The following is a 13,410-nucleotide window of genomic DNA, read 5'->3' on the forward strand; positions in this document are numbered from 1 at the left end:
GAATGAGAAGACAGAGAGACAGTTGCAAAGATTAGGGATTTAAGGACTGATAGGAGGATGCTTTTGTGCAGTCACAGAGGAGTAAGGGAGAAGGGGGTTTTATGCTAAACTATGCAAATTACCCAGCTCTGTGACAAGAGCTACAAGAGCTGGGGAGACACACCAATGGAAGTTGATTCTAAGAAATAAGTACACACACAAACACACACACACACATGCAGTGACACAGGCATGGAAACACTTGCACTGCCATGTCACTGGAAGTCAGCCTTTGTACACTTGGTTACAGTGCTTGTGTGAGGTGGAGTAAAAAATGAGAGAAGAAACCACCAAGGACATTAAAGTTTGATGATTATAGTACAAATGTGCTTGTACAAATATTCCTATACCTGCATGGGTCATGTTACCTGTATGGAGACGCTGCTGAAGGATCCACCTATGACTCCAGCAATTGCCAGCGGGCTGTCATCCTGCAGAGCGTAAGACCCGTCTGGACAGATGAACTCTGTGTCGTCCACCTTGGTGAGGGAGGCTCTTACAAACTCCAGAGCCTAAGAAACACACCACATAGATATTTTATATCAAGTGCTGGATGCAGCATACTGGGTACCATATGGTCGATATAATGTGTTCATTCTTAATCAGCCTGTGAAACACTTTGAATTACATTCTTCATAAGAAATATGCAACATAATTGATAGTTTTCTTATTATGTAAAAATTCTATCCTTTTTTAAGGGACTATAAAAACCCATTGCTTTACACTAGAGGCTCTTAAATGCTTTTCAGTACAGGGTCCAGATTGCAAATTAACTCCTCAGAGACCAAGGCATATTATACCATATTGTAGGTATGAGGACAAACAGCCAATTAACCTGCAACCTACTTAAGGAAACCAAACATCAAGAATCCAGGGTTTATACTATCAGTCAAAGGGCTCATTGTAAAAGAACTTAAGATGCATCATCCCAAAAATAGCTCAGCAATAAGATACAATAGATTTTTTTTTTAAGATAACAGTCTCTGAGGGAAAGTGCTTTATTTTTTTTAATCGGCTCATTTCCCTCATTGCAAATTGCTTCAATCTCTATTTCTCATCAAGGATTTGCTGTTATCATTTTAGGCAACCATCCTTTACCTGTAGTGGATAAAATAGAATTTCGAGGTACATTTACTTTACCTGAATATTACCTTTTAATGAGTCCTTATAGTTTTTACTTGATTTAAAATGGAAACATTGCACTTTTTACTTCCGATACCACAACTTACTTTGCAGAGAAAAAATCTAGCAAAAGTTCAAGTCGCCTGGCAGCACAAAAGAACAAACAGCTAATTAAACTGTATCTGAGCTGTACCTAAAAAGTTGTATTAGCATTCACATGTAAATGCAACTGAACAAGCTCTACAACACAAAAAAAGAGAATGAATGCTCTAACTTAGCTATTTCAACGAGTCTTACTTTTGTTGAGGATTTGATTACATTGAGAAACATTATGTTTATGTGACCATGCTTACTCACCTGCTCCAGTGCATAGGTATCTCTGGAGCAGGTATCCAGTATGTGGACCCCAAGGGAGACCCCAGGCAGCAAAGTGTTGTCCATATTGATTTTGTCTATGGCAAACAACATGGCCTCAAGCCTCTGGATCCCTCTGTCCTCGTTCACACGCCCACACTCCTCCATCCCAGCACCTTTCTCGTGGACCGGGAACAGACCGCCGAGCACCAGATCTCCCTCTATGCGGATCTCCCGGCGGGACGGTGGTGGGTCTCCGACAGAGAGCAAGACGCCCCGACACATCATGACCAAGATTAGGGCAGGAATACGGGCTACCATGTTGGGCTCAGGGAGGGCTAGGTTTGTCAAAATGTGAGGAGACGCTTGACAGAGAGTGGGGCAGAGGGAGGTGGGGGGCTGAGGGTGAAGGTTAGGGGTGAGGGGTTAAGGGTGAGGTGTACAGTGTGCGGTGGGGTTGAGTCAAGCAGTGGCCGTGGATACTTGGGTCGGTTTGTGGCCCATGAAAAGGTCAGGGAGAGCTGAATTGGACCACACATGGAGGGGCACACCATCTGGACATCAGTCCTGCTTGGAGAGGGGAAGAGAGCAGAAGAGAGATAACTCAATCAATCCACGTGATACAGGACAAATCACAGAGCTGTCAGAATAAAGCTGCAGGATGAAATACTTTTTAAGTGTTACTATAAAGTATATAGACAGCAAAGTAGACCTGTAGTGGAGTTTGGGGACACTGTTAACAAGGGCTCAAAGTCGTTTCCGCTTCACAGCCAAAGCCAGGCCATGACTAAAAAGGATGTGGAATTGTTTGGAGATTGCACCCCACTGTTCTACAACCCCCCCTCTTCTTTACATCACCCAATAAACTTTCTTCTTGTATGTGTGTGTGCGTGTGTTTGCCCCTAGTTGTATCAGGATAAGCCAGCTTAGATGGCTGGTTGATACATGAGCCCAGCCTTCTCATGCCACAGATCAGAAAAGCTTCTCTAATCTGATCTCTGTTCCAACAATTCTCCACTCGTCCATGATTTTATACCCCAAAGTATGTGTGTGCGGTGTGTGTGTGTGTGTATTACCAGATTTATTGCTCCCCCTCTCCCCTGCATAATTACAGTGCGAGGGCTGAATGCATTTTGCCATGAAAGAAGCTAACTGACAACAATGAGGCCAACAACAGCTGATGCTACTTATCATAGCTTACAACTCAATTAAAGCTATCGCTGTCTGTTTTGACTCTCTTTTTCATCAACATTCTCCACGTTCACTTTTCTCAGAGATAGCCTGAACAATTTTTAATAGGCAATATTAAGGAGGATTGCACAGATTCAGTCATGGACAGAAATACTCAGTCTCTAAAAACAATTGTATAATGTCTTCTGTGGCTCTGGGGGAAGCTTTGTCCCCTAAAGATATCATCAGTATTATATCAGCTTGGGATTAGAAATTGGGATTTTAAGCATGCTTTACAAACTGTGGTTGTAGAATCTGAAAGACGTCGGAATTTACCAGGTAAGGAAGGAATAATAAAAGATGGAATAACATGAATTCTATCTGGACGTCTGATAAATGATATTTGACCACTGCTTTGCTATCTCAATTCTGTCACTATTGTGATCAATCATAAAATGTGTCCCAGAAGAAGGGAAGCAATGCTGCTATATGGGCTCATCTTATTTTTCACTGGCAGAGAAAGGGGTCATAGGCATTTGTTGTGATAGCGGCAAGAGTTGGAATTAGGTGACCTTTCAAGTTGTAGGGTAAGTTTTCAGTCAAGTTAACGCTAAGGTTGGCAATGTCGGTATGTCATCACAGGGTTGGCGGCTCGATCCCTTGTTCCTCCCTATGAATGTCAAAGTGTCCTTGAGCAAGATACTGAATTGCTGCCTGTGCTGTGCATGAATGAGTTAGTTTCTGTTTGTGTTTGTTTGCCTTTGCCATCATTGTACGAATGTGTGTGAACGGGTGAATGTGGCACGTAGTGGTCGGAAGACTAGACAGGGCTATACAAGTGTAGTCCATCCATTTACCATTAGTGCTAATCAGCAAACGTCAGCATGCTAACACGCTAAACCAAGATAGTAAACATTAAACTCGCTAAACATTTTAGCATTGTCTTTGCAAGCATGTTAGCATGCAATCAGCTCATAGCATCACTTAGCTTCCCAAAACCTCTAGCACGTCTGCAGAGTCTGTGTGCATCATACACCTTGCATTAACATGGATTTTTTCTTATTCAGATATATTGCATATTAATACCAGGTTAAAATGGGGTATTAAAGTCAGCATATCCCAGCCCCTGCTGCATTGATTTTGACCTTTCTTTTCTTGCAAGTTCAACAACTTTATGCAACTGCAGTATTAAATGTCCAACGATCCCAAGATTCAGCTGTAAGATATGATAAATAACCTGTTCTTACTCTCTTGCTTGTTTATAACTTTTAAGCGTTTTAGCTAATGCAAAGTCAGTAAAAGCCCTGAGTAGGAAATAGCTTTCTTCTCTTGAATGCCTCTCATGTCTCTTTCGCAGTCTTTTCAGTTCTCAGGAGAGATAAGACAGAAGCTGGATGTTGTCGTTTTGACTATGAAAATCAATCTAGACCAAGGAGCAAGCTTGTAGTGAAATTTCTGTTGATTGCTGGCAGAGAGAGAGAGAGAGAGAGAGAGAGTATGCCTCCCCTCTTTGGTGGGCAGGTAGGAGGATGAAAGCTTCTCTTAGATGCAGGCAGCTCAGATTTTTCTGCAGGCGGCTGCCATACCTTTACCACTCTGCTCTGTAATATGACACACACGTACAGACAAACACACAAACCCAGACAAACACCCACCCACACACGCACACTCAGACATCCACACACATACACACACATGCACACACCTCTGCTTCTCTGAGGGGTTGACCTAAAAGCAGACTATTTCTATTTCTTAGCTTCCTTCTCTGTCAACCAACATAGATCTGAATTAGTGTGTTCAGGAAACATGTAGGAGACACACAGGAAATATGATTAGTGTATGATAAATCATTATTACATGATTGGAGTCCATTTGTTTGATGTACTTTGATATCTTTTGAAGTCACTCTTGTCCCCAGCGAGTTTGCTTTAAGAAGTTGTTTCCTGTCAGAATCCCACAGGAGACTACCTGAAATGTATTTGATGGATATACAATGTAGCTTTTTGGGAAGGATATTGTTGGTGTCGATGAAAGATTAATATCCATTCTCCAAGCAGCTAGATGTGTGTATGTGTGTGTGTGTTCATAGTATGTGTGTTTATGCTTGTGCACTGGGGGGAAAAAGTAGAACCACTTTGAATGATTTCCAGTATTCCACTGAAATAGCTGGAGTTCCTGGAAAAAAAAACTTTTTTAAACAAACATCATTATTAGAGGCCACTTTAAAACTAACACAAAGGGGAACTTTGTAATGAGCTCAGTTTTGAGGACAGCACTGCAACAACGCTGCAGATGTGGCTGTGTGTTTGTTTTAAGTGTATGTGTACTTCACATGGATGTGTGTGCTGTGGCATATAAAATTGTTTATGGAGCTGAGTCTCTAACAACAGTTTCGCTCAACGCCTTACTTTGACAGTATGCTTTAATGTAATTGGCAGCTCTTGAAGTCAATTTCCCAGAAATGTGCCAAATAATATCTACCAGCATTTTTACACAGCTCTTGTGGTGTCCACTGAAATTGAATGTTTGCTTCATTATAACCTCTTGGAAAGTGCCCAAACCCAGCTTCCTGTCTCAAGAGCAACTGTGCAGGCAAAGCATACACTGTGAAACAGAAAATGTTTCACATTTTGTCCTTCCTTTATTACTAAAAATATTGCCAAGCAGACTAAAGCACAGGACAGTGCTCTTGACTTATGAACATATATGTTTGCATGTTTTAGCCCCTTTATTAGTAAGCAAGTAAACTACTGTCAGTTTTCCAAAGTATGTCATATTACGTCAGATTTATGAATGCATTTTTCTTTCTTTTTTAGGCAGCCACTGGTTAAAGCTCATCTCAGTTCATACACTATGAAAATTTAGCATGCTAAGGTTTAAAACACAACACACCATAGTGAACATATTCTTTGTCTTATTAAAGTAAAATCATCATCATCACCAAAATTCAAGCCAAATGCTCTAAGTCATAACATTTATATAAAAAAAATGGAGCTATCGCCTTCTAATCAGAGGACAGCCCACCTCCCCAGCCATCACACTGAGTGGGAGTCTGTGAAACTGCTGTGCTCATTTTCAAATGTATACTGATCCAGATGCATCATTCACAGGAGTTAATAGCTAGTTTTTTGCTAATTCTCTACTGAGTATTTCTCAATTCTGGGACAGTGGTTTGGACTGTAGAAACACCACCGGACTACAACGTTTACCTTGATCCCACGCACTGACAGTTCCCCCACAGACACAAACACATATGGCAGAGTTAGCCTCTCTGAGCCGATAGCTTAGCTACAACACAGAAACTTTTACAAATGACGTCAAAGTGCTTCAAGTGAATGTAAAAACTCCAGTGAACTCGCTGTGTTTCCAGCACAGACACAGAGAGTCTGACAGCAGCTGCTCATTAGCTCTGACTACCAGCCGCTGTTTCTGCTACGCTGCTGTGGTCAGTCTGTCAGTCATTCCGGTCAAGGCCATTCTCCCTAAAGTCACTATTCCTTGTAGCTCTCTGGTGCATTTTTTAAATTTGCTGATAGGGAGGGAGCTAGCAGAACTGAATGGTGTAGTTAAACTTTAAACAAACAGGGACACTGTAAATGGATAATGTGACACTGGAATCTTTTCTGTCTCTGAAATTCAAAAGTTTGGGTTTGGCGGTCAACTCTCAAACCTGTCGTTGTCAGAGATAAAGACAACTGGAGAACTTACTGGTTAATGTCTGTGGCCAACTTATACTGTATGTCTCTGCCTGTTGCATTATAACCAGTATTTGCTTGATCTTCAGTGTTCAACAGCCTAATTTACAAAGAAAACATTTTCAGTCTGTGTAGTAAAATGTACCCAAAAATATATTCTGTATTATTTGCCCCATACGTAAACAAAAAGCAACCGCTGGGGCAGACTAGCCCCTGAAATACTCATACGGCAGTGTGACATGAAATTGTAGCATGACAATTTAAAGAAATTATTCATCATGTTGGGAAATAGGATTACTTGCTTTCTTGCTTAGGGATAGATGAGTAGATTGATACCACTGCCAATAATAAGGCTATTACCAACACCTGGTTAGCTTAGCTTAGCATAAAGACTAGAAACAGCCTGCCTCTGTGCACAGGTAACAACAGCCACCTCTAAAACTCACAGTAACATGTTTTATTTTGTTTTGTTTAATCCATACAAAAACAGTGTTAAAGTAATAATTTGTTATACTCTGTACTATTTCCTGGCCAGGTGCAATGACTTCTTCGAGTCTTGTCATCACTGTGAGGTTGCCAAGCAACCAGTGGAGATAACAGGAAGTCACTGTTGTTACATTACAGTGAACGGATAGATACAGAGAGTGCTATTGATCTTCTCTAAGTCTAGTCTTTTTAAAAAAAAAAGAAAATAAGCCTAATTCCAAAAAAGGCGAACCATGAGTACTTTCATATTCTACCAGTAAATTATGAGTAAGTAGTAAGTAATGAAGAACATATTTACACATATGTAGTTACTTGGTACACATACAACACATTCTTAGCGTCTGTAGTCTTACCTGAATAAAGAAGGACAAGAGTAGTTGGCAACTGGCACATGGCAACATCACCACAGATACCTAGTAAAGAGAGATGGGGGACACAAGGTGGGTAAACAAGAGTCAGAAAACCACATGACTTTCAACAGAAGAACAGGAGAGAGGATCAGATAAAGGAAGAGGCTGACTACTGACCCTTCTTCCTGGGAGCTATGATGCCGAGTAACATCTAACAGACAACCCCATTTCACCTCTGACCCCCGTTCAAATCTGAAGCCAGTGAGTAGGCTGCATATACGCACCAGCACACACTCCTCTTTTGTTTCTTGTTTCATCCTGTTTCCTCCATGGCATCACCCCTGCATCCCCTCCCTCTACCACACTCTCCTCACTGGTGCTACCCTCTCCCCATTTATTTCCACCTCCCTTACACCCTCCGCAGCCCTCACTCTCCCCCTAACAGGCAGTGCTGCTGTGGATGACACGTATCCAGCTGAGAGCAGCCATGCAGGGTCGATGGACCGCAGTACACTGAGAGGAGAGATAGCCCCTCAACCCAGCTTCTCTGTATGTGTGTTTTCTGTGTTTTTTTTTTTAGTTTTTCTTTTTTTTTTATTAAACTGAACTGTATGTGTGTGTTCAAGTGTGTGTGTGTGCTTGTTTATCTGTCTTTAGTACACCTTACAGCTGCACCATTGACGCAAATCTCACAGTATAGGGAGACACTGTATGTGCAAGGGGAAAGAGAGATGGAAGGTGGGGTATCAGAAGCTTTATTTTTACAGAACAACAGACTCCTTATTACACCTGAACGCTTTCAGAGTTATCATCAATTAACACTATCAGTTAATTCATCCAATCTTTCTCCTCCTATCTCTCCCTCTCTTTCTTGCCAAATTAACTAATAAATAAACTATTACTTATATGCTACTCATCGCTCACCATTAATGCTGAGGGAATGTGGGATGTGAACTAAAGGCACATGAATTCTGGGGAGACAGCATGTGTGTAATGTGTAAAAAGTGTACTACTTTTATTTTGACCCTCGCATAACAATTACGTTTGTGTGTGTGTAGATATGGTGTCCCAGACTTCTGACAGTCTAACGGGTGCAATGGGCTGTGACCATTAATTATTTACGAAGTGCGTTTTAGGCAGGAAAGACTGATGATCCATAAATAGGACAGAAAGATATCACAAAACACAACAACCAAAAAAAAGCCAGCGAGACATGATGCACATCCCTCAATCCTCTTAAACCCAAGCACACCTATCCAGATGGTATAAAAACCACACTTGTGTAGGTTCTGTCCATTCACTGAAAACACATCTGGATAAAATATATGTATATCTGTGTAGGGTGACAATGGCTAACTTGTGTTAAAACAGCTTTAACACCAATTACCAATTAAAATCAATAATCCGGTACTCATGTCTCAGATGACCATTGATGTTCTGTTAACACAGTCAGATAGAAACCAGCCTTGCCTGTATTGATTAGCAAGTCCATTTCATGATACCTGCAAGGTCATGAAATGGACTTGGTTCAAAGGTTAAAGGCCAAAGGTTAAAGGCCTTATCTATGTTAGAAACATAGAAATTGATTTCCTGGACCTTACAGATAGCGGAAATTGAAAAGATTTAATCACAGTCATTGATCTTTGCTTAACAAAAGAACTGCAGTTTCACATTTTATAGCGCGCAGTTCACATGCTGTAATAGATAACAAAGTACATTAATGATGAAAATTGGATTAAACCATACAAAAAGTGATGCGCTTCAGGGGCACACAGACTAAACTGTGCTCTCATGTGCAGTGGGTACTCCAAACGGATTCTCTACTAAAAGAGCTTTTAACCTTTGAGCATCACACAGTGCATGGTGGGAGTGCTCGTCAATGTGGACTATTTTACACAGTTCATTTTATTGCAGTGACGACTGCAAAATGGTTTGGAACATGAGGACTAATTAATTATCATCTCATTTAAGTTATATGTCATCATTTGAGTTATATATGAAGCAAAAATACCAAACAACTGCGGTTCCATCATCTCAAATATGAGGATTGTTTGCTTTTCTGTTTTTATCACTGTAAATGAAATGTTTGGATTTTGTACTGTTGGTTCTACAAAACAAATGATAGTCATTTTCTAATGTTTATTTTTTTGTCATTTTATAGACCAAAGTTGAAAAAAGAATTGATAAATATAAAGCATTATAAAATTAATTGTTTACTGCAGCCGTAGATGTATCTGTTATATTATCCCATTGAGTTTCAGTCAGTGGCCTCTGTCTTCATAGTTTTCACAGTGTGTTTTGGTGGTCCACAGCTCATCTGACATGGCGTGATTAAAAATGGCTGTTCAGCCTAAAAACAGACCAGGGTTAGGAAATGTGTGAAAGCATTCATCAGATCCGCATTTCATCACTGTAGAGGGTGGCGGGCCTGTCAAAAGGAGAATTACCCCTCTGTGGATGGCATCTATCAGCTTAACTGTCATGTAATGACCCTGGGAGTCATCATGGAACATCAGTCAACCTCTTCATGACATGGGTGCTGCTGCATCCTGCTTAATTCACGTTCACACCCTGCCAGTCTGTCGTCACTGCGGTCGATACATGAGGTGTACAGTGCGTTACAATGGACAGGTAAAGAGTAATGGAGAGTATTGACCACAGTAGACCTCAGACGGTTAGAAGGATAAATATAATTGGTTTGGACAGAGACATAAGACTCTTAGGTAGAAATAATGGTTGGTTGGTTTTGGTTGATTCAGGTGAGGTGGTGATGTGTAAAAACCAATTACTGCAGTAATTCCTCACCAATTATGAGAGTTAAGAGATGTACTAACTGTTTGATTTACTCTCCCACATTAACCCTGGGTTTGCCGTCATCATAATTGGGAGACAAATTGTTCCAACTGCAGCACAACATTGAAACATGGACCCTATTTCATCTGTCAAAGTGACAAAATTATTTTGTATTTTTTTTTTTTTTTAAATGGACATAATGTGGTATGAAGTAGTGGCATAATTTATGTAGGTGTTAAGAAAACAGGTCATTTTAATTGTACATAATATTAATCTTGACATTTCTCCATATTTAGACAGACATCAGTGGTCTTCTTCCGTTTAACATATATATGTGTTGTTGTTAGAGCTAAATTATGAAATGCATACAAAATGTTTAGCAAACTCCTTCAGCTTTGTTTCTGTGTTAATGCTTTGCAGAAACCTAAACTTTTAAAGAAAGAGATTGATTACTGCATACATTAAATTAAGGACGTGCAATAATAATAAGTTAGTGCATGCATTTAAATTGATCATGTGATATTTCCCATGCTAAATCCCAAGATAGTCTAAATGTGAGAGATAATATAGCCACAGGTTTACATTTAATAATGACAAGCCCAACAAACAAATAAAAATAATTTAGTTTACACTATAGTTTATTGATTATCTCACAGTGACAGTTAAAGCTGACATGTAGTTCCCAGGTGTGTGGCAGATGCCTGCACAGCATTGAGCAAGGAAACGCTGTGGTTGAGAGGGTTCGACCTGTGCATTAGGAGTGAATTTCCAGAGTAGTTACTATACCTGATGCAATATGGGAGAAAGACAGGGTTAGTGTGCCTGTCATATAATCATAACCTGAGAGAGAAGTTATGTAAATTGTTGAAAGACACGGTGTAACAGAAAAATTTACATTGTCATATTACTTGGGAACTGCATGGGAACCAAATAATTTTTTTTGTATATATCTATTTTGTTTATGTGTAACACATGTTTTAGTTTTTTTCCCTGTGATTAAGAACATATGTGGTATGCAGCAATCATTTGTTAGTTCTGAATGTGAACCGGAAAGCTTTATTTGTATTGGATGTTGTTGTGAGTCATGTAATCCCTTGTGTGGTGGACCACGTCAGTGGTTGTGACACAAAAAACAAACAAATGAGTTCATTATTTCATGCAAAGATTATTTTGTATTTAAATTGATTGGATAAAATAATTCAGCATGTGGCACTGCTGACCTTTGACATTGCTGGGATACAGATATAGACCTCCACACTATTGGTATTTGCACTTTTCACTGTTTTAGTCATGTGCCTGAAGCAATGAATAAAAAAAAACACACCAAATGGGGGCAGTAATTGAACCCTCCAGTTATTTGGCGTAATATCACACACACTCATACAAGTGAAAAAAGGTCCATCACCAAATATATAACTTTAAGTAGTAAATAAGTTTTGCATTTTGCATCATGCTGTGCAGACAATTGAATTATTACATATCTCTCACCTGTTGAATGGCAGACTTTATCATTTTAACAGACATTAGAAGTTTCAGTGCTTGTCCAGAGTTACCTTCACTCTGTAACTTGGTACTCTCTACTGAGTAGCCAATGAATGACCACTAACCCACCTTTCACTATCCACACACAAACACACACACACACACACACACACACACACTTCCCTCCTCAAGATCATCATTTATTAAAGAATCTGATCTCTCCCTGACACACACCATCACAGCTGTACATCCCACTGCCCTTTCGCTGGCTTATCCCCTGAGTGCGTGTGTGGTGTGTGGTGTGTGTGTGTGTGTATGAATGTCTGTGCATGTAGGTTAGGATGGATGTCAGTGAACAGACATTGCTAACCCTGTATGTGTACGAGTGTGTGCTGGTAACTGTGTTTGGTGTGTGTGTGTGTGTCGTGTCTCGGCGGCGAGGTGTGTGTGTGTGTGTGTGCAAGACTCAGAGTCTGTTGTGAGTGTTGTTGCTGATGAGAGGTGAGCTGTGGGAGGCAGCAGTGATTTCAAGACACTTCTCTGTTTCCTCACCAGAGCAGAACAGTGTAGAAACATGTGGAGCGGAGAAAGTAGTAATAAAAAATAAAAAAAACTTAAAAAGCCAAGAGCTTCAGGAGGTCTTTAAGAACAGAATGAAGGACCTAGTTCATGGTATTCATTTGAATCTTGTAGTGAATCCCAATCTAAAACATTAGTTACATTTTGGAGTTATGAATAACAACAGCATTGCAGCAGCATCCTGGTTTGCTCAGTGTCTGTACATGCTGCCCTGGTTAACATGGAGATCTTTTGCGGGATAGACCAATATAATTTAGACTTTATTGTCCCCAAGGGAAAATCCTTCCCATGTCATTGTACATATTAGACAACAAACAGCATACAGTTACAACCTACAATGTCAGACAACAGTACAAACTCAGGCCAGGTCAGCGGCTATGATTAGGTTTTTCATAAAAAGCAAACCCTTCTGCACCTCAGTGCTCTGTACCGGAAGGCAGTAGGGTAAGGTGGTGATTGAGTGGGTGTGTAACGTCCTGTGCTATAGAAGTTATAATGCATGCAATGGCCTTATTATTTTACTCTGTAAAGTTGGGTGTGGGGAGACCAATTATTCTGGGAGCTGTGTTGGTTATGTGTGTGAATTTGGACTTATTAGTAACAGATATCAAATGCATAAAACCTTTCCTGATGTTGTTGACTTAACTAAGGGGATGGAATGGGGGTGTCTGAAGCTTTATGAAAGTTACATAAAAATAAGGTTGTATGGAATGGTTCCTGCACTCAACAAAAATGTGGAGTCAGAATTTTTATTTTTTGATAGACATTTTTCTAGTTTTGAGCGAGTAACTGAATTATTACATATTTTGTGGATATATTTGTTTATGCATGGCTAAACAGTTGCATGAAACCAGACACTGATATTGTGATTTTGAGTCACCTACCTGCTTTATTAGTGTATTAGACTCCCCTTGACTCTACTGAGATTATATCCCATGTTTCCATCCACTGGTCTTCTGGAGTTGATAAACACATGAAACCAGAAAGAGAAAGAATAGACTGAAAGAGGACAAATCATCATTCATTTTTATAGTTTACTATAAGCTTAGTGTTATGTTTATTTATTTTATGATTTGTATTTTAATGGCTTACAAAGAGTTAAATCAGTCATGCTACTTTAAAATGTATTCAGCACCATGGACAGCAACATTAAGAAGCTTACATGCTGTTCTCAGACACACCTGTAGAGCTTTAACAGTATAGATACAAAAAAAATGGATTATTATGTGAAATAAGTGTCAAAAAAACTCTTTCAGAGTTGTAGCGACTAATTTAACTTAATAATTTAACTTATTAACAAAATGTTTTTTTTACATTTACAATGCTAAACAGATTTTTAA

The 13,410-nt window shown here is 39.8% G+C and overlaps 1 protein-coding gene across 1 annotated transcript in view; it reads right to left on the minus strand.

Annotated features, from left to right (window-relative positions):
- Positions 1–13,410, minus strand: part of grm3 (glutamate receptor, metabotropic 3) — a 38,818-nt gene that overhangs the window by 20,385 nt on the left and 5,023 nt on the right. The window contains exons 2-5 of the mRNA XM_035665863.1: positions 12,955–13,026; positions 7,220–7,279; positions 1,519–2,082; positions 408–551 (exon numbers count right to left, since the gene is read on the minus strand). Coding sequence (XP_035521756.1) covers positions 408–551; positions 1,519–1,836 — 462 coding nt within the window. The 5' untranslated portion in view covers positions 1,837–2,082; positions 7,220–7,279; positions 12,955–13,026. The remainder of the gene's footprint in view (positions 1–407; positions 552–1,518; positions 2,083–7,219; positions 7,280–12,954; positions 13,027–13,410) is intronic.

Source organism: Morone saxatilis, unplaced genomic scaffold, assembly GCF_004916995.1.
Source record: "Morone saxatilis isolate NCDOM2014 unplaced genomic scaffold, NCSU_SB_2.0 Contig2, whole genome shotgun sequence".
Lineage (NCBI taxonomy): Eukaryota > Metazoa > Chordata > Actinopteri > Moronidae > Morone > Morone saxatilis.